Source organism: Tachypleus tridentatus, chromosome 13 (genome assembly GCF_004210375.1).
Source record: "Tachypleus tridentatus isolate NWPU-2018 chromosome 13, ASM421037v1, whole genome shotgun sequence".
NCBI lineage: Eukaryota > Metazoa > Arthropoda > Merostomata > Xiphosura > Limulidae > Tachypleus > Tachypleus tridentatus.
The window spans coordinates 143,310,034-143,337,368 of record NC_134837.1 but is presented as its reverse complement, the minus strand read 5'-3'; the positions used below and the strand labels follow the sequence as shown (position 1 = coordinate 143,337,368).

General features: G+C 30.3%; 1 protein-coding gene across 5 annotated transcripts in view; it reads left to right on the top strand.

Moving 5' to 3' along the window:
- Positions 1-952: 952 nt before the first annotated feature.
- LOC143240567 (protein SET-like) overlaps positions 953-27,335 on the top strand; it is a 59,247-nt gene continuing 32,864 nt past the window's right edge. For 4 of the 5 annotated variants that reach the window (XR_013021821.1, XR_013021820.1, XM_076483219.1 and 1 more), the window contains exons 1-4: positions 963-1,369; positions 5,828-6,017; positions 8,551-8,729; positions 15,060-15,154. Coding sequence is in view for 3 of the 5 variants with exons in the window: in XM_076483219.1 (XP_076339334.1) it covers positions 1,103-1,369; positions 5,828-6,017; positions 8,551-8,729; positions 15,060-15,154 (731 nt within the window). In the remaining 2 variants the exon portion in view is untranslated. Of the gene's footprint in view, positions 1,370-5,827; positions 6,018-8,550; positions 8,730-15,059; positions 15,155-27,335 lie in introns of all 5 variants that reach the window. The other variant, XM_076483218.1, reaches the window with a different exon arrangement.

The window sequence follows — 27,335 nt, the reverse complement described above, 5'->3', positions numbered from 1 at the left end:
AATGGATTATCGGTACTGTGCTAACAACGGTATCGAAACGTGGATCTTAACATTATAAGCCTTTGGACTTACCGCTGAGTTATTGGCGTGTTTTGCATTTACAAGATCACGTTTTTGATTTGTACCCGAAATGAAGAACTTATTGCAATATCGTGGTTATTGTGCCGGATTAAAATTGAAGTTCGGTGATACGAGTCCTGTTAAAACTAAAACGTACTGTTTAATTCTATCATTCATCTGACAAGAATTTAATGGTGTTAATTGACTTCCTTATCATTTAATTCAAAAAATTATTGACGACTAGCGCAAATTTTTCTTGTGTATTCTTGAAGACAAAAGGTGGACAATTTTCGAAACGTCGTCCTATACACTTGTGTCTCCACAACAGGCAGTTGCCATCCATTCTACAAAGTTTCATCATTGTTCTAGTGTAGTTTAAGCAAAATCCAACCAACAAAACGAACTATTTAAGCTTTGCTTTTATGCAAAATAAAACTGAATTTTTTACATTAGGACCTCTGTGATCAACAGTAATTTATGGCTTTATCGCTAACTTACCACAACTGTAACAGGATTAATATTTTTGGTGTAACATGTGATCATTCTGATAGTTAGGGCTAAAAATTACTAATTGTACTGTACACAGTTCAAATAACTGTATTCTAAAAGTGGATGATGTTAAAACTTTAATTAAAATAAAATACGGAATAACATTTCTTCATAAAACATCTTCAAGTTAACAAAAAAAGTGGGTTTCTCGTCATCATGAATTTAAATAATTGTTTTGTGTATGCTTGTTTGCAATTTTCTTCAGTCTTTAAATCATTTGATGATAAAAATTAAGTGGGTTTTACTAGTATTAAAACAAAATACTTGAAGCTTATAATTTAAGTTTTTCTTTTAAAATAGGGGTTTTGAAATATATCAGTTGATTTTCCAGGAATTTTATTTCAGCGCTTGGTGAGTTAAAACTGTTTCGAGAGTATATTTTGTTTTCTTAAGCCTAAGGTTATGATAGCGTTGTTGTAGATTTTATCATAGTCTTAATCGATTCTTATTTGTTTGAAACTTATAAAAGTAGATTACCTTTGATAAAATTAAGATGGCCACGACTGGTACCACGCCTAAAAAGATCAGGAAGGTTGATGGATCTGGTTCTGGAGATGCAGATGAAAATAGGGATTTCGATCCGGAAACTCAAAAATCGTTAGAAGAGATCGACGCCTGTCAGAACGAAATTGATGCTTTGAATGAAAAAGCAAGCGAAGAAATTCTTAAAGTTGAACAGAAATATAACAAGTTAAGAAAGCCTTTCTTTGAGAAAAGGAACGATCTAATTAAGAAGATTCCAAACTTTTGGGTTACAGCTGTATCCTTTTTAAGTTATTTGAAAAGTAATTTGCATATAAAAACCAATGTTTATGCACTACAGTTACGTTAGGCTTAAAGTTAGGCCTACCGGTGTCTAAATGTGAATAATGGAGACTTATTTCCATGAGACGATTTTTCTATTACTTTTGTTGGTTGCATCGATATGGTAGATTATGAATCGGTAACGTCTGATTGTCAGTGGCTTGTGCATTTTAAGTTGTTGGGATTATTAACATTTTGTGAAAGAGACAAATGTTAATGTAGTTTGAGAACAAAGAGAAGAGAAAAAAATTGTAACGTGCAAGAATATTAATAGTAAGGTAATGAAAGATTGAAGTACGTGATAATACCGTGTGTTTGTGTGCCTAACAAAAAAATCCATTTATTGTAAGAGGGAACCCTTACTCCCTTGCATTGTACAAAAAAATTGTTCATATTATGATTTAAACTTAGCATTGTAATTAAGCTACATATTTTTAGTAATTGTTTAATAAAAAATACAACTGTACATTTATGTTTGCATTTAAATACACGTTTTATTATTCTGTTGATTTGTACTGTAAAAGCTGTTTCTCTTCATATGTTTTATTTCCTCAAATATTTCTGTAGAAATACATGTTAGTAGATAAAAGAAACTTAGAGCAGTTGGGATTTTAAAAACCTACAATTTTGTTTGCTGTGGAATCAGAGATATTTTCAAAATCTTAGTTTTTTTAGCCATCAGATTTAGGGTAAAAATGTAATTTAGCAAGTATAAAGATGCAAAAACCTTATCCCATGACTAAAAGTAATACCTATGGATTGCTTTCTTTGGTAATTTATTTTTGACAATAAAAACAGTTACAGTACAGTTTTTAAAATTAGTTTCAAAATCATTTTTTTATCACCAAACATCACTTTCCACTACCTATGTTCAGTATAAAAAAGACAGCAATAATAAAGCATCAAACAATTCGCACATAATGGCATGAATCGTGTAGAAAATGGATCTCTTCACGAAGTTGTATATTAGTAAATATTTCTGAGGAAATTCTCATCACAGAGGTGACTTCTATATGAATATCCTATATAAAACTTACATTAGAAATTTTCTTACCTTGCTGTCTGGAGCTTTAAGACTTCAACTTAAGTGCTCAGCTGGGAAAATTGGGTTAGATTCAGAAAAAAAAATTGCCCAAGTTTGTGGAAAGAATTGTTACATCAGCAGTAGGATTGAATGAGGAATATATTGATGTGCATTCACAAGTCTCCTTTTTCAACTACTGCATTGTTCATTGCTGGATTCATGATGCAGCTTGAGTTACTGATCTTAACACCCATAGTTACAAACCTATATTAGTAACAGTGGATGTAAACTGTACATTTTTATTTATTTAAAGGAGCTGAGGAATGAAATGGTGGAGATTTTCACTGAAATCTTAAGGAATCTAGTCATTTAAGACACTAAGCTAATTTTTTAAGAATTTGAAAAACAAAGGAAAATTAGGAATTGACCTGAACTGAAACTGTATATTTCACACCTCTTGCCAAGCATTTTTTTCTTTTACTTTTTTGTGATCATTACTCTTTGAACATTGATGCCTTTAATGCCTCTTTTCTTCCATAGCATGGGGTCCAGTTGATTTTTTTCTTCATTGCTTCTTTCTTTTGAAGACTTAAGCTGTTTATGCAGATGATTGATTATTTATCTCCCTTCTATTTCCTCTTTATGCAGTCATTCTATTTTTGATTGCTTTCTGTGTCCAGTGAAAACTGTCTGTTGCTATCTTGCTTGGATTGCCTATTTTTGTAGATACTGTCTTTATCATGGCGTGTCTCCTCTTCTTGGGACTTATCCCCTTCTACTTTAACTGGAGAAGCTCATGAGCTAGGGCATTTTCTGTGGGTGAGTTTGTCCAAATTATTTTGAATGTCACGTATTATATTTAGCATATCACAGATTGTTGTGTTTTTCTGTAACATTTACCATTTGAGGAGAGCTTGTAGGTAGAATATGCCTAACATATTCATTTTCGTATCATATGCCTGTTGATTTTGGTTTCTTCCAGTAATCATTCTTCAGTCTCTTCAGAGGCTTTTTTGTAGTAAGTTCTGTCTGTTGCTTTTTAATTTCTAGTTCTATTTTGATACTGTACAATTATCATATCCCCATCACAGTTCATGATACCACATTGTGTGTAATGATGTGTTTGTGTATCTCTGAAAAGAAAAAAGTTGGAAGCAAAACACACCAAAAGAGAAGAAGGAAAATCAATCACCTCCATCATATGTGGAATTAAAAGCAACATTAATTGTGTCATTGGATATTGCTGAGTTTAGAGCATTGCTTCACAGAAAATTCTTTCTTGAAATCCACATCAACCAAGGAAGTCTGACAATGTTAAACTAATCCACCCATGCTCAGTTCCTACTGTTGAGATGGGGTTTTCTGCAATACTGCTTTGATAGTATGTACCTGTTTGGCCTGCTCATTCCCACATCTTTTGCAAACAAAACAAAAACAATAGTAGCAGGTGTAATCCTCTCTTTACACCTGGTTAGCACTTGATATCTTTGGCCATCATAATCTAGTTCACTGTTTCCATATGGGAACCCAACTACAAGTGATTATGCATGATGATATTGATTCACACATATTCTCCAGTGTTTTTCCTCTATGTATATTTATCTAATAGAGTACAAGAGAATTCTTACTTTCTCAGTCCAAAGCTGTTATGGAAGTCAATACAGAAAGTTTCCTCTAAGAGAGGGGCCTTTTCTCCATCTAAGAGACTGACTGGATCTTCATTTCATTTGCAATGCAATACTGGGATGATAATTACAAATGTTGTATGGAATGCCCCATTACAATAACTACCAACCAATTCTCAGTGGATATGCAAAGCTAAAAGGGACTTGGATTTGTCTAAGGATACTATCATTTAGTAACTAATGTATATGTTTGGCCAAGATGGAACAATGTAAAGGCATAGCTATAGTACAGATTCTTTTTTTTTTTTTTAACTATCTTGGTGATGTGCAACTATTAACATTGGATTTTCTTTATTTTCCATAATATCTCAGTACAAAACAAAAACTGGGGTGTGAATGGTGCCTACTTAAGAAGGAACATGTCACATCCTGGTACTGAACCATTATGAAATTGCTGGTCTTATGCAAATTGTACTCTGTGTGCTTTTCCTTTCTGTCACTATTTCAGCAAAGAGTTTATATTTTCATTGTTCAATATCTTTTCTATGCCCAGTGTTGAATTCTGTCTCTTAATTATGCAGAGTGGAAAGTAATGTTTTGCAAAATTAATGTATTCTTATCTGAAAATGCATTTCATATAGGTTCTTACTTCTCTGCACAGCTTTCCTCCCCAATTCTAGCCCATTATGTTTGGCTTTTCAAGAATGAGTATGATCATGTACTAGTTCTTGTGCAGATTATTGTACATGGAGGTTATGGCACCTACCTCTTAGTGGAAAGATAAAGCATTATTATAATTACATCACAGGCTGATGCAATACCCATAGACTTGTAGCATGCACAAGATATTACATAGCAATTTCATATGGAAGTAATTATTCATAGTGCTGCAGAGAAATAAATACCTGTATGAAATACACTTTCAGGTAAGGAAAATGTTAACACTGGATACCTCAAACGTACATGTTAAACTTGTGCATTGCTGAACATTCAGAAACAACCAAAGATTTATTTATTTATTGGCTAACTATTGCAACAGTACTGTGTACACTTTCCAGAGAGTTTAGTATTTTGTACACATTCATAAGCTTGTGTTTAAAGTACTATAGAAACCTTAATTAATATTGTATCTTTATGCTTATTGACATAAATTCATAAAATAATATTTTGAATGCAAGCCAATAAATGTTTTGACTCGTCACAATAGGGTTAAAGTATATCCGAGTGCACGGAATATTGTAATGGCAGTTTAAAAACAAACAACTGTTCCAGTGGTGGAAGGCTACTGATGGTGGCTCATTATGTGTGGGTAAAAAAATAAGTGATATTTAGGGGAATCATAAAAATCAAACCATTTTTCTTTTGACTAAAATATTCAGATGGGGTAGTTAATGAGTATTAAACTAGGAGGTGCAATTTAGAATATGAAAGAAGAAACATGTACTGTATTTTTGTTACATCGTTGTGTCAAGTATACATAGAAATAATAAAATTAACTCTACAATTATAAATACATATGGTGGATTTGATAGTGTCCTTTTCATCACTCTAACATTAACAGTCAGAGTGGTGAAATAAACTTTTAGAATCCCACTGCAAACTTTTGTTATACATTATGAAAGGAATTACTTTGCATTTCCAATAAAAATACAGTATGCCTATTTATTTATATACATTACATAAGTATGAGAGTCTATTAGTTTTACGGTTATTTATTGCATGTAGTTAATGAGACATTACACATTTTTCCTTGATTCAGCTTTAGTTTGTTAACCACCCACAAATTTCTGCAGTTTTGGATGAAGAGGAAGAAGAATGTTTACATTATCTGAACAAATTAGAAGTGGAGGAATTTGAAGATATCAAGTCTGGTTACAGAATTAAGTTTTTTTTTGATGACAATCCATATTTTGAAAATGATGTAATTGTGAAAGAATTCCATTTGGGATCATCAGGTATTAATTTTTTGTAGTTTTTACTAGTGCTAGTATATTTAAGGTTTTCTTTATTTATGAGAGAGAATACTTGTTGGATAACGTTATTTACCCCTTCTGTCAGGCATCTTTTCAACTGTGAAAAGTTTATAGGGAGTGGAGGTTGTGCATAATACTTTAGCATATTCCATATCAAGTAAAATGCCATAGTGATGTTCCACATGGTTGATTTTCTTTACATATATAAAAGTTGTGTAGTTGTGAATGTCAAGTTATCATTCTGAAACATGAAAACAAAATGTAACTATGTGAAATAATTAGTTTCAATGTACACAAGACATATTTGTTTAGCACAATATTAATTTTAACATAAAAATAAAAATTGCTCACTTTGAATACTTTTCATGTTTGCTCAGGTTATTCAGGAAACTTATTTGCTTTTCTTGACATTATTTTAAAAAATGACATTTTGTAATAACATGGGACATGTTTATCCATCATGGCTGTTCCATCCTCTAAACTAAAATAATTAAAAAAGAATTAAAACCAGTCTTTATTATTCATACATTTATCTTAAACTCTTGTAAATTTACTGCCTTTACAACATTGAAAAGCAACCTATTCTAAAAGTGAACCACCCTGTTAGAAAAAGGACACTGTTTAAGCTGAAGATGACTTCTACTGTGCCAAAATTTACATTTATGTCCTCTAGTCCTACTGTTTTCACTGTTAAATATAAAACAAAGAATGATGCATTGACACTCAGTTCCATTCACAATTTAAAATACTTCATTCGAAGTCCCACCATAACTTCATTTTTCTAGAGAAAGCAATTTGAGAGACTTCAACCTCCTCATATGACAACCCCTCCATCCTAGGCACCATTCTTGTAACCCTTCTCTGAACTTTCTCCAATGATTCATTGCCTTTCCTAAGGTAGGGAGCCCAAGACTGAACACAATATTCCAAATGTGGCCTAACCAGCAACCTGTACAATGAAATTATAACCTCTTTAGATGTGTATTCAACATTTCTCGAAGTACAACCTAAAATCCTATTTGCCCTACCACTAGCAACAGCACACTGCTTAGATGACTTTAGAGACTGATTGACCATTACACCAGGATCCCTTTCTTTTATGGGTTCCACCTAACTTATAATGGTATAATTCAAATTATGATAACCAACATGCATTATTATCTTGCATGTATTATAATTAAAACCCATCTGCCATATATTCTCCTCACTCACTAGATCTAAATCCTTTTATAAATCAGCAGCATCCTCTTCAGAGCTAACAACATCCAGGATCTTTATATTATCTGCAAATTTAAGTAATTTGTTCACTATTCATTTGTCCATGTCATTGATGCACGCCCAGAAGAGCAAAGGTTCTAAGGCTGAGTCCAGAGGTACCCCACTTGTGATATTAATCCAGTTTGACTGAATTTCATTTGTAACAACCCTCTTTTTCATTCCATTCAGCAACTTTTCTGTCCAGTTTGCTAACTTAACTCCCATACCTAAAGAGATAATTTTTACAAGCCATTTTATATGGTCCCTTGTCAATGCTTTTTGAAAAATCCAGATATGTCAAATTTTACACCCTTACTTTCATCCACTTAAGCAGTAACTTTTTAAAAGAATGTTAGATTTTTAAGGCAAGATTTTCCCTCAGTGAAATTACATTGATTATTTTATAAAATTCAAAACTCTTTAGGCTTTCCAAACGTTTCCCCACAAATGGTTTAATCCTGATGGGTCTATAATTATTGGAACAGTTTTTATCATCTCCCTTGAAAAGAGGATGTACTTTAGCTAACTTCCAATTCTTTGGTACCTGCCCACTATTCAAGCAAAGCAGGATGTGTCTTTTAGTGGACAAATTGTAGAAATGGGCATTAATTAACAGATTGAGGTTCATTCTGTTATAGTATGGATTTTAATATTATTAGTTATGAGAATATTTGAATAAACATTCAGGTAATAAAATGGTAACATGAAAATCATATACTTGTTTTACTATAGTACCTAAAACAATTTGTACAGCAATAAATTAACAGTAAATTGAAATTAACAGCCTGAAGACTTATTAATTAAATGTGGCACATGATTTTGCAGAATGTAAAAAGGTACCATAATTATATTAGATTAACGAGTTGTCCTCCAGAGAAGTTGGAAGACTTAACTGAATTTAGCTATTGAATTGTAACATTGTGGTAGCAGTTACCATGACTAAACTTATAATGAGTGTCTTGTGGCTTAAGAGATGATTCAATAATTATTATATGTATTTTAAGAAACATAAACTGAAGGATTATCTTTAGTAAATAGGCCTATATTATTGGCCTAATAATCACAATAAAGAGTACATAATGAGACCTATATAATTATAAGTTGTATTAAACCTGTGGGAAGTACTATCAAATGAATTATACGACACACAGTAGGACATGTCGCAAAATTACAAATTTGAGTAAATGAAAAAATATTGAGCAATTTTTATACAATATGGAAAATAGAAAGATGTGATATAAGGTTGTACTCTTGTTAGGGGATCCTGCATCACAGTCAACTACCATCAAATGGAAAGAAGGGATGGATTTAAACAAAAAGCAAAAAGAACGACAAGCACAGATGAAAAATAATCGTAAAAGAGGACTTGAGCTGCCAAGAACTTTCTTTTCTTGGTTCAGTGACCATGGGGATGCTTCTGCTGATGATATAGCTGAGGTGAGTATTCAAACAAAAAGGTCTGTAGAAAAACATATTACATTATTAAATACTAGCTCTGACTCACAAAACATTTGCAGTAGCTTAGGTGTCCTTTGTTTGAATTTTCCTTGTCCTGTGATTTTCATGCATGGCATTTAAGCTATGCTTTCTTGTAGACATTATGTGCAGAATGATAAATCCTTGACTATTTAAAAAAAATTATGCAATGAGACAAACAGACTCATGTAGACATAACTTTATTTCACAGAACTACAAATAAAATGTAATGGTATAATAATAGCATATTAATAATAGCATACAGGGTATAAAACAGTTACGAATGTTCAGTATATGACACAATGTTACGAGTTGCAACAAAACTAACATATTTAGGTAACAGATGACTGTAGGTACTGTACTTGGTCAAGCAGTGAACAGTAATACAATCAATTTCATGTACTCAACAGCAACTTGTTTGCCAGTTTCAAAACTATTGTTAGATTATAGTTTAAAATGAACTATGTCTTGTACACATTGGAATGTAACATCTACAGTTAGGTTATAAAGCTCAAACAAATCTGTTGATGGTGTGCATTGCACCTGTCAGGAGTTGAAAAAGTTTATTTGTTTTAACTGTATTAATTTAGAAAACTTTGAAATATGCAATTCAAAAGGTTATGTAAGCATCTTATTGTCAAGATATACCTCCACTCAACAGCCATTGTATTACTGAAGATACAGAGAGCTGAAATAGAAAATATTTAATAGCTTATTGGTCACCTGATAATTCATCTGAAGTTTTAAGTAGTTTTTAGAATGTTTAATTTGAAATAAAGGACTTAAACTTAGATAGGTAAAACTTCAAATCATAACATACATTATAATGATAATTTCATTCACATACATAAATAGTAAAGGTATTTAAACAAGTTTTGTATTTAATAAATTGACTTATGCAAAAAAGTATTTAAAGGGGCACCTATTATTGAAGGGTTAATATGCAGTTGTGGAAGATTTGTACACTTAATACATAAATTTATTTTGATGAAATAGTGAATTTGCTAAAACAAAGCTTACCTGATGTATTTGAAACATACAGTTTAAGATAAAAACATTTTCAAGAATAAAAGGAATGTCTAAGGTGACTATAAAAAGTTACCTTGGATTTTTAGTTTTCTTCTTGGTCTTTTCTCAACTACCCATTAGATTCCTTTATTCAATTGCAGGATCTTCCTTTAATATTTGTTTTTGCATGAAACAACAGATTATTGTTGAGATCACTTTGTTTACATTGACTTAAATAGTTTATTATACGCTTTGTTCAATCATATTTAAGTATTGTCATTTGCTATTTTTGAAGCTGTGTTTCATTAGTAGTAGTTGAGGTTTTAGATCATATGATACATCATCAAAAAAAAGTAAAAATGAAGCTTGTAATACGATCACTATCAAAGAAGTCACTCAAGAAACAAATCATCAAGGGATAATTTCTAAGAATATTCTTCAATAAGCAAATAATTCCAAAATAAACATATCTAAGTTTATTGATTTTAGATGAGACTCCTTGGAACTGCTCAGAAATGGAAGTTAGAACAATTTAATTTTTAATTTAAAGTTACAATGAAAACATGTTGATTCTAGTATATTTTGGAGTTAAAAGTAATATATGCATAACATTTTATACTGTCACATGTATCATTATGCTTTTGCAATACACAATTTTAACACAAGTGTGCTGCTATAATTACATGGTCTTGGAAGTCTTGGCTTATATGGAAAATAGACATAATATTCTTAAATACATTTTTAATGTCACTTTTACATATCTCAGGAAAGAAAATACCCTGATAATACAGTAAACAAAACATTGATATATGTATGGCTATTAATGGTATGCAATTTCAATAATAAATAAATAAAGAATACATTATGTATTTTTCTGTATGGGACCAGACTTTTGGACACACTGTATTATGGTAGTGCCAATGAAAATGTGCGTTATGGTAAATATTACCATGACGCACTAATGTACAGTATGGTAAATCTTGTTTTTCTTTTCTAAGAGTATCTCATAAGAGTTCACAAGAAAGTGAACTGATTATAATGAATTTAGAAATTTATTTGTAATTATATTAATTTTTTATATCTTAATTAGAAATAGTATACTATGCAATAATTGTTCATATTGTTAGTTCAAAAAGATGTTTTGAAAAGCTTAATGTCTATCCATTCATCACCGCTTTTCATGTAATAACTTAAATAAGTAATACAAGGTCAATTCTAAATCCATTGTTTTTAAAATAGATAACACTATGTAACACAATATATATGCAAAAACGGCTCGTTTGGGTTGAGAAAATATTTTACATAGAATAGCGAACAATGTTTCGACCTTCTTCGGTCATCATCAGGTTCACCGAAGAAGGTCGAAACGTTGTTCGCTCATCTATGTAAAATATTTTCTCAACCCAAACGAGCCGTTTTTGCATATATATTTCTCTACAAGTGGGTTTTCTCGACATCACTGACTATGTAACATAAATTTTGTTCCTGGAGGATGTGTTATTTCTTAATTGCTTATGTTGTAAAAGTACAGAAAATGGCCATTATTCCCTTCAAACTTTGCTTTTCTGACCTGGATAATGAAATTTGGAAATTAACCTATTTTCTGTGTAAAAATGGGTAAATTTGCACATTTTTATTTACATAAGGCCTGAATAAAACAACATATGAACCAAGATTTACATGTATTTATACTAAAGTTGTACAGAAATGAACAAAAATGTTCAGAAGTGAGTAATTTTTCGAGATTTGGGACTAATGAAAATTACTTTCACGTATCAGCCTCCAAATATAGTCTCCCATCATGTTTTTGTTATATGCTCCTTGGTAGCAGCATTCAAAGTCTAGTATATTTTGGTGGAAGTACTTGACTTGCTTCTCTGCTCTCCTTGAATTTATCAAGATGAGTGTCAAGGATATGGACTTTCAGGGACATCCTGCAGCCCATTTTGCCATAGTTTTTCACCAGAATCTCAACCAGTTCCACATAATTTTTGGCCTTGTGATTGCCCAAGAAACCCCGAACCACTGCGACAAAGCTGCCCCAAGCTTTTTTTTCCTTCCTACTGAGCTTCTTGGGGAATTCTGTGCACTCCAGGTTTTTCTTTATTTGTGGTCCAATGAAGACACCAGCTTTGACCTTTGCCCCAGACAGCTTAGGGAAGAAGTCTTGAAGGTACTTGAAGGCCACAGACTCCTCATCAAGAGCTGTGACAAATTGTTTCATAAGACCCAATTTTATGTTCAGTGGTGGGAACATCTTCTGGAGGTCCACTAGTGGTTCACACTTGACATTGTGCCTCCCCACAGAGAACTTGGTCTATTGTGGCCAAAGATTACAAGGAAACTTGGTAAAGCCTCCTTGGAGACCCATCAGGAATGCCACCATTTTGAATTCTCTGATAACATCCCAGCCATACTTATCATACTTCATAACTGTGTGTGTGTGTGTGTATATATATATTACTATGGAAAGTTCTAGAAAATTTTTAAAGTTTCTTGAAAATTCTCGTAAGCTCACAACATTCTAGAAAATTCTCTATCTGCTACTCAGCACTGAATATACCTGAAATGTTCTGTAAAATGGGTAAATTTGAAAATTTCGTTACCCAGTTCACAAAAGCAAAGTTTGGAGAGACAAATAGGTCTTTTCCATTTACTTTACGCATAAGCAATTTGGAAATAACACTTTCTGCCCAGGAACAAGAAAGAGTAAAAATTATTACATAGTGTAATTGGATAGAGATTTTAGAACACACGTACATACAAATGTGGTAGTATTTATCTTCATAATTTTTTTTAAAATATTAAACATTTCATTTTTTGTTATTCTGTCCATTTCTCTAAAACATAGTTATGTTAGTGAAATACAAAAATTTAAGGTTATTATTCTTTAACTTAATAAATTAAATCTATGATCAAATACTGATAAAGTTTTTGAAGGTAGCAATTTATTTAAGTAGATGGCATGGCAGCTTGTGGTAATCCAGCGAATATTCTTGGACAGATCTCACATTGTCATTAAATTTTGCATACGTATTTATTGCACTACAGCATGTTTTTGATTTCAAAGTGCAGGTTCTTTGTAGATCAGATGGTTAAAGGTGCAACTAGATGGTTTCCATCCGTCATATCCACATAAAGTAAAATTTGAAAGTGAAGTAAAAAGTTAAATTCATGACATATTCAAGACATGAAGTTATAAAATCTTTACCATATGCTTTGTGCTTCATGACTTGCTCTTCCTCCATAGTTGTTTGTCTTGCTTCATCCTTGTATGTTACTTTATGGCAGTGTGGCATGACTTTTGTTCGAATTTTTATCAGTTTTACTGTGCTTGTTTTCCTGCCTGAGTATTTATCTTATATGCAGTATTGTAGACTTGTGGCTTCTTCGAAGTTCCTTCCAGATGTTACTGAAGTTATTTAGTTTTTATCTTTTTTTCACCTTTGTTGATAGAATTTTTCTTCATGTAGATGATGTTATTAAGTTGCTCTGTTGCCTATTTTTAATTTTCTTTGGGATTTTAGTTGTTCCTTCCATATTTATTATCCATCTGTTTTCAACTCTGTACAAGATGTGATTATCTCACTGATCAATAACATATAAAATATTTTTAAGTTTTATTTATATAGATCTTTCCATTGAAAATGTGTTCTTGTTTTGTGCTTTAAATCGTGGGTTCTATTTTGTAAGAAGTTGATGCTTTTGAACAGCTTTCGGTAAAGTTGAGTTGATTTCTTTATCTAGCTACAGCTTTTTATTTTCTCTGAGCATGACCTGCATACTCATATACTGCACCTTTGTGAATGGTTCTTACTATAGTGGGAGGCAACATTACTAATCTTTATGAGGTTTCTGTTCAATATCTTGGAATTGCTTTGTCAAACTTGTTACATTTGCATAGGAACTCTTTTTGTTCTTTTCAATCTTAGATCATTATCTATTGTGCTGTTCCTGATAATTCTAAAATATACATTCTTGGCATGTTGTTTTTTCCATGTATAATATTATTTATTGTCTGACTTTACTGATATGATTTCTTGGTTGCACACACATTTTATTCAGTGGATGAATATAGATTGCATGACTATCATTTAAATTCTGTTCCTAATTGTTAGAACTGGCAGTAGGACTTAAGATTTGTCTTACAAGTTTCAGTGAAACAGTTAAAACTACTATACACTTGTTACTAAATTTATTAACTACATCATAAATGTTTGTTTTAGGTGTCAGAAATACCTTCTTATCATGTGTTTCTTTTAAATTCTTCAAATTGTTGATTTTATCTTCTTTCAAATCTGTTTTTAATTGCTAATTGTGTACCTTTTAATTCACTTTGTATCAAGGTTAAGTTCAATATATAACCTTAACATTTTAGAAATAAACTTCAGCTAAATGTAGTAGGTATTTATAACCCCTCCATCATCCTCACACCTATTTTATCGAATGAATTATAGCATTAAAAATGTATCTCAGAACAGCTGGCATGGGTATTAACACTTTTATTGATGAGCAGAGAACTACGTTTCGACCTTTAGGTCGTCTTCAGGTAAACAAAGAGAGAGTTTGCAACTGACCATTGCCAGGCACATATTCTCTGCTTATCAATAAAAGTGTTAATACCCATACCAGTCATTCTGAGATACATTTTTATTTCAAGTGGGTTTCTCATCATTAAGAATTCTAGCGTTATTTATCACAAGATACTGGGTGTGCTTCTGCACTTGTTGAACAGGTAGAGGGCTTTAATAGCTAAAATAAATCTTGTAAGCTATAAAAGGTGGCATCACAAGATTCTTTGTTGTTGTAGAAAGTACAGGAAGTAAAATTTGAGTACTTAATGACATAGATAACTACTTAATTAAAAAGGACATGATTCAAACAGTGGCTCCCATCTGCCAGTTTGCAAGACAGTTAAAAAGTTTTCAGATGTAACTGCTGAAGTATATTGTTCTGCCATTTAATGTAAAAGTAATTTAAAAAGTTGATATTATATGAAGATGTCTGTGAAATTTTGTTATCAAAAGTAGCTTGTTCTCAGTTGAAAAATGGTTGAGAAATGTAAGATTAAAACTTCAGCTAGCTTCTCAAAGTGACATCATCTAGTGTAAGAAAACATTAGGTAAATGGCCAATTAATTATCTGATTGTAATTTGTTCTAATTAAGCAACATTTTATTTCTAATACCACACAAAATAATTTATTATTATGTATTTGACAAACAAGGAGACTCAATAAAATGGGTATATTTTGAAAAATTACTTTTTTCTTAATAAAAACTAGGTCATCAAGGATGACATGTGGCTCAACCCACTTCAATATTACCTTGTTCCAGATATTGAAGTGGAAAATGGTATGGAAGGAGATGATGATGAAAGGTAAAATTTTTCTGTTAATATGTGACAAACAGGTGTTGATTGTTGAATTTATTAAGTTTTTTATATTCTTACTTATATATTATCCTTAAAATTGTTGATAAAATATCTAAAACAGTGTATTGTTTGTCCTTTGTGTACCAAAGTTTATTCTGTAACTAACACATTTAGTATTAGTAAAACTGTTTTAGGAATCATTCTTTCCATATTTTGTAACAGGATAAAATTTTAAAATTGTCATCAGTATACAATTGAAGGCTAGATTTATTCCAAGATCTAAGGTTGTTTTTAAGTAGTTTTTCATAAAATCAGTTAAATGCAGCTTAACTAAAGTATGAGATTAATATTTCATTCTGGATTCTAAAATTATTGGTAATATAATTTTTTTGAATAAACAGTTACACTGTGAAGTGAGTACCTATATTTTCAAACTCATTGTTTCAGATGATTAGATTTTTTCATTGTGTATTTCTTTTTTTTTAATTACAAGTTTGAGTCCTTTTTACTGCCAATTTGATGTAAACTTTTGATACTGGGTATAATTTTTAATCAGTTAAGCTACATAGGGAAATAGTGAAGTCTTAAGTCTTAACTTTAATTATTTTTCATCTCTCACTAAGATAAATTTGATATTGTATTATACTGTTACGAAGAATCAAGAACAAATACTTGATTTATTACTTCTTGTGCTATTCACTAACATTACAAGTATAGTTAACAAGAGTCACATGACCAGGCAAAGTGTCTTTAACATTCAACTCCCCCCTTTTTTCCTCAAATAGCTCAGTCAGTCATGTGTTATGTCTAAGGTAGTGTCATCACACACTTAAGTTTCCAAAACTATCAATGTGAGCCAATTGAATTGAAGGGATTTCACATGCTTATTTTTATTCTTTATCTTTGAATGCATAGTGTAGGCACAAGCCAGTCAGTCAACTCAGTCTGGTCTCTCTACCAAAGTATTACAGTGCCAGTTCTGTGCATTGAAAGCTTGTGTTGAAACAAAGTAGAAAACAAATTAGCTATTTAGTGTACTAATCATGTTGCAACAGGTCAAGAATAAAAGTGTCATTGAATTTGTTGACTTTTGTATTCAAAACTTTATTGAACTACTGTTTTATGATATCAAATAGTAGATTATAATTCAAATTTTAGTGTTATACATTACTTAATTTCTTAATTCAATAGTAAATATTGAAAAAAATCACAAAAATATTGATTTTTTTTGTGAGTTGCATGTTATGATGAATACAGCACTAGTTCAAAGTAGATATTTGTGAAGTCAAAGTACCCAAGTCTGTTGTTTCATGTGAATTAGCAACTCAAGTTACCAATATTGACTAGTTAGAATATAAAATAACCTCATATCTTTCATGTATGGTGAGATATTACTCATGTACTGAATCAAACAATGTTCCCATTCACCTTTTTCTATTTTGAAAAGAGACCTTTACATAAACTTTCTTTAATATATGCCATGGAAACAAGCAGTCAAAAACTTAGTGTTTTCATAGTCACTTTCTTAACCATCTTAAAGTGCTTGGAAACTCCATTCTTTCGAACCAAGATTTCAAGCAAATAGGTTGTGTCTTTAGCCTCCTTAAGATTACATATTTTGTTTAGAAAGTTTACAGCTTAATTACTAAGCTTACTAAATTACAGTTGCATTCTATGGTATTTTTTTGGTTATTTCAAATATAAAACCTAAAAATTTCTTTTCACACCTTCGCACAAAATTTCAAAAGACTTGGCAACCAACAGCATGCAGCATATGGGTTCAGAAATTGTCATAATTAGAAGGTATAACTGTTTGCTACACTTATTTACTGTCATATGTTTTAAAAAGAATAAGTTTAAGAACTTGTTTGTAAATAGTAATAATCTATATACATATATAATGTATAATAATTGAAATGTGAATGTATTTTACCAAATACTAGTCCACTAAAGCATAGCCAAGACAGTTCACTTTGTAAGGACTAAAGGTCAGTTTTATATTATTAGGTACAATAGCTTAATTTTATATGCATCATGCCAATCCAAGTTCTATAATGTTAGCAAGGCACAACTGGAAAGTCAGTGAAATAAAAGTAATAGATATGTATAATGTTATAAGAATTAAGCTTTTAGGCTAAACATTTGTATTTGTGTGTTGTAATTTGGAGTAATTGAGAACAAAAGAAGCAAAATTTATTTATCTGATTTTTTTATGGTTGTTACGAGGTTGGTCAATTTTACAAACCCCGTGTAATTACGATAGAGAAAATAACAGACAAAATTTGAAGTCTTTCTAAAGACGTGTTTGAAATGTATTTATAGTTTTAGAGAGAATACAGAACATGAGATTTTTGGGAAGAATGGTAAAATTTTTAATCATAACATTGAAATCACTTCACACTCAAACTAGTAATGAAACCATCTTGATATTTTGAAAACAAATTTTTAGTAAAATACTTCATTAAAAATAAGATTTTTTATGTATTGCAAATTTGCAACCTTCACTAAAAGTCAACCAATTTTTGTGAAGGTATACATACTGTATAGTATAAATACTTGTATATATTATTTCAAGCCTGTCACAAAAGGTCTAATCTAAGATACACAATTGTCTTAACTGTTATCACTATTAATAAATAATGGGAGGGTGCTGTAACACAAATTTTGTTCCTGGATAGTATATGTTATTTTTTAATTGCTTGTTGTAAAAGTACAGAAAATGGCACTTATTCCCTTTAAACTTTGCTTTTGTGACCTGGATAATGAAATTTAGAAATTAACTTATTTTCTATGTAAAAATGGGCAAATTTACACGTTTTCATTTACATAAGGTCTGAATAAAACAACATTTGAATCAAGATTTACATGTATTTATACTAAAGTTACACAAAAATGAACAAGAATGTTTAGAAGTGAGTAGTTTTTTTTAGATTTGGGACTGTAATGTAAATCACTTTCACATATCAATCCCCAAATGTAGTCTCCCATCATGTTTTTGTTAATGCTCCCAAGTCACAAAAGCAAAGTTTTAAGAGAAAAATAGGTCTTTCCATTTACTTTAGGCATAAGCAATTGGGAAACAACACTTTCTGCCCAGGAACAAGAAAAAGTAAAAATTTGGTTACATAGTGTAATTTGTGGTGTATATGTTTCAGTTTAGGAAATGCTATATTTTTTTTAATGAATTTTTTGTCATGGGAGATAATTGTTAACCATGCAAGATATTTATTATAAATCAGTGTCATTTGGAATTGTTTATACTCATTAATTTAGAGATATTATTGCATTTTAAGCATGCAATGAAGTTAAACATCTGCTACCTCTGAAAATACATTTTTCACTTTGTCAGAATGTTGCTAACAAGTTGGTTACATGCAAAAACCTTTAGAAAAATCTGACTCTACTTCTGGCCAGCAGTAAAAGGTTGATGAAAAAATAAGAGAAAAGTTTAAAAAACTTCACAAAATTTTGAATCAGAATGTCTAACTGATATGTGGAAGATACTAAGGGATTTTGGTATTGCTAAGTTTTTAAATATGCGACAAAATTTTCATACATAAAAATTCTGTTAAAATTAACATAAATTTAAATAATGAAAAAGAAAGGAAATAAAGTAAAAACTGACAAAACTTAATGATTGAGATTGCATGTGTATCTGCATACACATGCGCGTGCACATGCATACACACACACACACACACACACACTGGAAATAATTAATCTCTAAACGAACAATATTTCCTTTATTAAATGGTGCTTTTGCATTGCAAATACACTTGATACAAAAGTTGAAATTCTGTTTTCAAAAATGCCCCTGTGTTACTTTCACCTTGTTCTGGGAGTCTGACTTGCTTGAGCCATGAGTTAAAAAATATAGGACTTTTGAAAACTGATTGGAAACTAAACATAGATTCTGCAAAAAAAAAATGAAATCAACACCACATTTATAGATAAATAGTTGTTGGTAATGTGACAATACATCTGGATTCTTTTTTTCTTGGTTTAGTTGTCTGATATACTTTGATTAAATTCAATCTGTAGCATGTTTGTCAATGTCAATGTAATCAAAAGTCCTGTGCCACTGCAAACAAAATTCACTCTTTGAATGTTCAAGATTTAGACGATTAGAAATATTACTGTTTTATATGCAACAACCATTTCTTTATAATTGAACACAATATTGAGTAAAACTGCTCTCCTCACAATAGTAACATGACTAACTAGAAGAGTATAATTCTGAGACTTTTCCTGTGCAATACTTCCCAGAAAAAAACTTTTTTAGAAAATGTTAATTTTTTTTCTAAATTTTTGTCAATAAGGCAAGAATAGTATAATTAATAATTACTAGCATAAACAACCAACCATAGGGCAACTTTTCTGCTAGTAATTTGGATATTTCCTTCTCTAGAGGCTGAATCCTGTTTTATTTTCTAATAGTGCTTTCACAAGTTTGATCTGTTCAGCTACATTTCATGCTTAGGTTTCTACTTCTGACAATTTTTGGCAACTATACCAGTTGTGTGTGTGTTTTTACTATAATTACATATACAAAGGTAAACTTCCAAGTGTATTTACTGTGTATTCATTGCTTTATATTAAGGTTGTTTTCCAAAACCTTTAGGTGTGGAATTCTAATACTATAAATTTTAACCTATGAAGTTAGCTATCACAAAAGATAATTTAAGCTTTCACACATTTTTTATTTTTAATCTAAAACAGTGAAAGGAAAACTGGCCAAGAGGAATTTTAAGAGTTTTCCTATAAAGTCTGATTCACTCTAAAAGCTTATGTTGACCATTTATGTATAGTAATGAATGTAAATTGAGTGTTATAATTGTTCACAAAGCATTATCTGCTAATCATAGGATTGTGAGAAATCTTCTTTGTTACCTTTTAAATTTTCTGGTTTATCTTATTTTGTTCCTTTTGTGACTGTTTTGTTCTTGATGAAAAAAAAGCCATTTCTGTTAAATTATATAAACCTTTGGTGATTTTTAATATATTCAGTACCAGGGCTGGGTGATTAACTCAATTAAATGAAGTAATTAATTACCTTTGAGTATTGATTTATATCAATTAGTGTCACAAAAATAATTTATTAATCAAAATTGTGATCAAGTTGTTTAATGTTGCCAAAGTAATCAACTTGTGTTTCCAGTTATTTCCATTTTCAGTTATTCCAACCATCTAAAAATTGTTTAAATAAATTAATACCACAAAAGTAATCAACCATTGCTCCCAGTTATTACTGTTCTCAGTCATTCCAACCATTTAGTAATCAAAATTGTGTTTAAATAGGTGAATGTCACAAAAATAACCAACTATTCAAAATTTCTATTTCTTTTTTATTGTTTTTTTATTATTTTAGCTATTCAATAAACAATTCAAAATAATGCTTTTATGATATTTCATTATTATTTTTGATTAATTCAGGTTTGCTCAGCTTGATTAATGCCACAAGACTCAGAAATAAACATTTAATTGTAGTTTGGGTTTCTTATTGCTACTTTCACTTATTAGAATGGTTTAAGTAATTGCAGTATTGCCATTATGTTTATTTGTTAATCACAAAATTACATTGTTGCTTATGTGCTGTACTCACTATAGATATCAAAACCTGATTTTTAGCACTATAAGTTATTTTGTTTTATCCTTCCAGTGAGAATAGTCTGATAGTTGAATATAATCTGTTAATGAGTTCAGTACTTGATAAATAAGCAAATTCTAATGACCCATCTGTTTTTAGTACTTCAGTAAGCTTTAGTTTATGTTGGTGTCATACAAAAAGAATATTTGAAACTCTGGATAGGTGCTTCATAATTACAGTGAAATATTTGATTTATTCAATGTATATGAAATTTACTAACAAAAGAAACTGAAAATAAATGTTAAGAACACGTAATATTTATAACTTAAAATTACATGTATTTACACTTAAGAAATAAAGAATCCATATATAGCTTTCAAAGTTATAAAATACTAATGAGAAAAATTGTATCAGCTTGGTCTCTGTGAGAATCAAAAGACTTTTAGCATCTTAACTTCACCCATACTATTAAAACTAGTATGAGTGACCTTTCATGTATGAATTTCATAAATATTTTCATCTCTGAAGTAAAATACTGCAGATGCACGTTTCATTTTAACAAGTAGTGGATACCTTGCTTGGAAAACATTCACATCTTATTTTATTAAAGTTAAAATAAATTAGACCTACATATGTAAAAACATGTGACAGTCTTCTCAGGCTTTAACAAGAAATATGTTTGTGACAACAAGTAGCATTATAGATGAAATATGTTTATAGAGGTTTGTGTATGTGTGTAACTGGAAATTTGTTTTGTCAGAGAGAATATACCATGAGATAAAGAGTTTATAAGACAGGTTTCCAATAGCAAATATTTAAACCATGTGGTTGAGTGTGTTTACATAAGTTACTTTGTGTAACTGAAAATTGCTTAGGTCTTTACACATGAAACGTAATGAACTTACTTGACAGTGAGAAGCATAAAGATTTGAGTTTTTAATATTGACTGTTCACGAGAGAGGTCATTAATGTACACACACATCTACACTCAGGAATATTCAAGTAACATTTTTGAAAAACCAGAAATTTTGAAATCAAGTAGTATTACATATTGAAAACTGAAAAATAGTAAATCTTGGAATCAAAACATTAATTGCATGCCATTTATGTGATAATAAGATAGTCAGTCACAATACCACTATTAATTCAGTTTGTTTTTTTTAATGAAGTGTGAGTGATTTTTAAAATATATTCCATCAGATCAAACTATTCAAAATGTTAATTTTGTGTTAAAAGATTTCAAGATTGATAAATAATGCAGAAATAAAGTTCTGAATATATGTTTTGTGATGTGTGTTGTTGGCTACGTCTGTATGTTATCTTCAGTTACATTTTTTATAGTTTGAAATCAATAAGCCAGTTGTATATGATAATTATTAATCATAATTGTATTGTATATAAATTTTGTTCATGCATTTTATAGCCTCATATTTACAGCATATAAAGTACTCGTGAATTCATTGTTTACATTAATGCAGCCGTAAACTAAGGTAGCAAATTGAATTAAAAATGTATGTTTTAATGTTTATCAATTTATTTATTTATATATTTTTATTTTATCTTGTTTTTATTTTTGTAACTGTAACATTCATCACGGGCTGGTAGTCAGACTTTACTTGATTTTTACTGTAAACAAAAGTTGTGTAACACCATCATATTTAGATGTGCTTTAGTGTGTGTGTGTGTGTGTGTATGTGTATGACAAGGGGTTTATGAATTTAAGTGATATATCATTTGTTCCTGACTTTTTTTACACCACATACACCTACTCAGAGATAGTGCTCCTTCTGATCTGTAATAGTTTATTATTACTTACCATATAATTTTCAATCAGTTTGTTATATCATGTTTGTATACCGTTAAATAAGAAAAAAACCTCTATTTTCTGTTTTTTCATATTACTGAGCCTGAATTTATAACTTAAAAGTGAATATTGTTTATTCTAAAGCATAAATATCTATATTATACAATTTTATACTTGGGTTTTTCCTTGCATTATTCTTTATATCTCAGTCTGCCTCTTGTCAGTTTATACAGAGCTTTTTATAAAAATATCTCAATGTTCTAAAATCTGTTTCACTAGTCTCTATGGTTCCTGCCAGTTAAGTTAGACTTCAGTAATAGTTTTCATTTGAATTTGTAATTTCCTTTCTTAGCTATAACTGCTTTGTATTTATTAAAGTCTGTTTTGAAAGTATTTAGTCATTCATTGCTCACTCTGTTTGATCTTCCAACTTAATTATCACTGTCAACAAAATATTTGATAGCTTAATATTTTATCTGTGTTTTCCTTTGAATGATGACTGGCATAGTGAAACCACAGAACCTATCTGATAAGAAAAATAATTATTTTAGGTTGTACATCCTTTTGCATGTAAACTCAAACTAGAGTTTTGATTTTAATAAAACTATACACATATGCATGTCTGATAGTCTGTATCATATGTTTCATTCTTATGATGTGCTTGTAAAGATTTGTATGTCAATCTGTAACACTTACTGAGGTACTTAGTTGTTGCTGTATTAAAGTATGATTGTAAAAATCAGTAAAATTACATTTCTTGAGAAACTTTAATTTGTATATCCCTTTTCATACAAATTTGTGTTACATAATAGTACTTTAAAGTTGTACATAGTTATTTGAACAAAATTAACTATTGATTGCAGATGTGTATTTTCAACTATGCAAAACAAATATGATAATATTGGGTGTTATTTATAAAAAGAGAAAAGTGCAAGGAAGTTTATAGTTTTTAGGTTAAAGTTGGAGTTGCAAAGTTTTTAAAACTAAATTGCATATTATGAACTTTTTATCTGATATTAAACCAAATCTAATTTAATTTTTGTGTGTGCTAGTAATTTATAGATTAGAAAGATTTTATCAGATAGTACAGGAACTTGATTATTTGTGCTAGTTCAGAGTGAGGTTATATATATTAAAGGCTGTAGTATGGTTATATTTAAAGTTATTTTTATTACTATAGATAAACTAAGTATAATGTTGATAACACCTGAAACATAAAGATATATACAAAGTGGATAAATACAGTATGCTTTTTTCAGTTAAATAAGAATATTTTTTTAGGAAATAAAGCTACTTTGTTTAAATACATGTATTAACAAGGTACCCACAAACTTGGAGAAGCCAGAGGACTGGGAAAAAGTCAAAATTTTATTTCAGAACCTGTATGTGCATGAAAAATATGCCATCTAGTTAGCCAGATTATGAGAAAATGTGTTAAAATTAAGTAGAATTTTGAGGTGCAGTTGAAATATCAGTGTAGCATATATGCATGCATGTGTGTGCAGGTTTGGAAAATCTGTAATTTTGCATGAAATGTTGGGGAAAAAAATGACTAATTTTCATGGAGATAGTGATTACATTAGTCCAATCTTATTAGCATTATAATAGATATGTATTTTCTGAAATATACAAATTACTTATATTAGAGCAAACATCACAGTGATTGATACTTAAGCATGTGTTTAAAGTTTTCTTCTCTGAACTTAAACGATTAAATATTTATGGATATGTTTACGTGTTCACTAACTTCACTTCATAGTTGCATATATATCACATAAAAATTGTTGCTTTTTTCTGTTATGTTTTAAAATTACTGTGATTTAAAAAAAAATATTTATAGGTAATTTAATAATTGGAACAACCAAAGATCTTATAACAAACATCTTGTGTCATATGCTGTTTGTGAGTATTTTTTCACAAACAGCTTAGGTAAAACTCTTGTGGCAATTATGTGATTAATATTTATTTATTTTGTTTAAAAACAAAAATCTGCCCAGAGGGTGATTATTTGCTGCATAAAAACAATTAATTACATAAATCTTACAGAAAGTCCTAGAGCTGCCATAAAGTGGTAATTTTTGTTTAAAGAATGGTGCACCTAAGTTACAAGAAAGGTTTAAACACTAAATAGTGGCATCTTAAGTTCTGAAGTGTGTTTGAGATATCAGTACTGACACAGTAATTAACAGTGTCTACACAACAGATACAACCAGTATATCATAATTAATTTTGTGAAGATATTGTTTTTCTGCATAATTATGTTACTTATGTGTATATTACTGTGGTGCAGGTTTCCTAGAAAAATAATTGTGCATGTAAGCAAACAGAATTAATTTCAGTTGAGTAAATTTAACTAATACAATTATGGAGAGACAGTCTTGACTGTAAGGTTGGATTTCATATATGGACCTCTTTGTGTGAAATCGTTTTTCCTATACTAACGCTGTGATTGGTACTCGTGATGTTAACATTTTTGTTTAAAAATATACTGTGTGATAATATCTGAAAGAACGAAATGGCTGAAGTGGTTGAAAGAATTAAGGAAGAAATGCATTTAATGTTTTGGTGGGCATACAACTCTTGTGAATACTGGTGACAGTATTTTGATTTAAGGCATTGACTGTATTTTCTGTATTCACCAAGCTTAGCCATGCTTTTTATTCATTTTCCTCAGTTATGTTAAGACATTATTTTCTTCATTCTGAACGAACTCAGAACACCTTAAACTAGAACAGGTGCAAACTGAATGTGTTCTTGTTACTAAATCTTTATGGTTGTAAGAAAGATTTAATTCGAGAAAATAAAATCCAGTTTAATATGTTGTAAGCTTGTGTATGCCTTACCATTTCTGTGCTTGTGGTTATTAAGTCTTGTTGTATTTCATATAATATTGTAAAGTATTATTTCCTAAATATTTCTAATATATATACAATTCAACAAGTTGGTACATTAGTTCTAAAATTTAGTGTGTTAAATGTGTTTTATTTCGTAGTATTAATCTTGATAGGTAAATCGTAAGTATTCATATATGTTTGTTAAAATTGACTTTGATATTTATATTTAAGTTGAAAACGAAGTTTAGCAGTAAAAAAAGAACACTCCAGAAAATGTTATAACTAGCACAAAAAGTGTTATCTTGACATAACTGTTAAAATATTGATATATTTACTTATACAAATTATTAACTTTATCTCTGTTAAATTTCTACAAATATACATACAACAGACCAATATTCTAAATACACATATACATTGATATTGGTAATTATTTTTGGTAAATCTTTTTGACAACAAAATAGGTTAGATTGTTATTTCTTTCTTTTAGAACCAGTTGTTTAATTTTCTAAACATTTGTCAAAGAAAAATAGTGGTGATAGTTTCTTGACTTTAAGCTTTAAATAATGCAAGCTTCTAGTTATAATTATTTATGCAAATAATCTTATTTGAGTGAGCAACTTTACAAAGAAATTACTAAACTGAACATTGTTATGAGAAATAATGTTCAATGTGTTACTGAATGTGCTTCAGTGCTCAGAGTATTAAAATCCATTTTGTAATGTGTTCGGTGCTCATCCTGTGAGTGGGTTCATAGGTTAACCAATTTATTCCTAAGGGAGAATATACATTTAAAATGGTAGTTGCCAGAAAGTGACTGATAGTGATTATGGTAGTGAATATGATATCTGCTTTATTTTATTGATGATAGATTGTGTTCACATAAAAATCATTAAAGGTTATATTTCTCGTTAATTGTAAGATAGTATTTATATACATTTGGAAAATGTAGATTGAAATTATTTAGAATAATAAAAAATGCTGAATTATATCACTGTAAGTCATCCCAGACATAAAATCCAAAGCATTTTTTATGTATTTATTAAAATATAAATTAATGTGAAAGTCGTACATGTGAATGTTGTTAGAATAGGAAAGTCACAAAATAAAAATTTCAAAAACATATTTATTATCCTTGGATGCTATAGGTGTACTTTGACTTTGCCTATCTAAATATTGATTTCATATGCCCCAGCCTTTTATATCCCATTTAAATTATCTTAGAATTATCTAATTTACAAAACTCTCCACCCACGTGAATGCACCTCTGTTCTGGTACTAAATATTCAATCAGATAATGGTAGAATATGGTATTCCTCCAACTGAAGATCTGTGGGTATTTTAGGTTCTGGTATTGAAGTTGATCTGCCATTCATTTCTCCACCTCCATTATTCTCCCAACCTGTGATACTTCCATCCCCACTTGAACAGTGAAGTGTGGATTTTCATTTCATGGCTATATGAATTACATGTCATGGGGATAATAATGATAGTTAATTCAATTTGTCCAGAATGTTATTCCTGTTTATTTTATTTACCTGAGACAAGGGGAGATTGGTGGATGATCATTATTCGGCCCATTCTCTAATCCTCCCAGGTCCACAGTGGTATCTTTTCTAACAGATCTGTGAATGTCCAGGTTTGAGGTTTCTGAGGCATTTCTCTACATTCTCATAGTATTTTTTTTTTTTGCTACCTTTTGTGTACAGGGATTAGGTTCTACAGTTCATGGAGCTACTCTTAGTTGTATTAATTTTCATAATGTTTTAAACCTGATTCAACCACCTCCTGTCCAACTCCAGGCTATGAAATAGGACACTGGGTTCTTACTTACAGGGATGGTTCTATCTCTCTGGGTTTGTGGGAAAGAAGATACATCCCTCTCTAAAATTCTTTTGCTGTATACTTCTCGTCTCTGCACTTAGTTGTTATCTGATCAGTTTTTTTAGCTTTTCAGGCCTG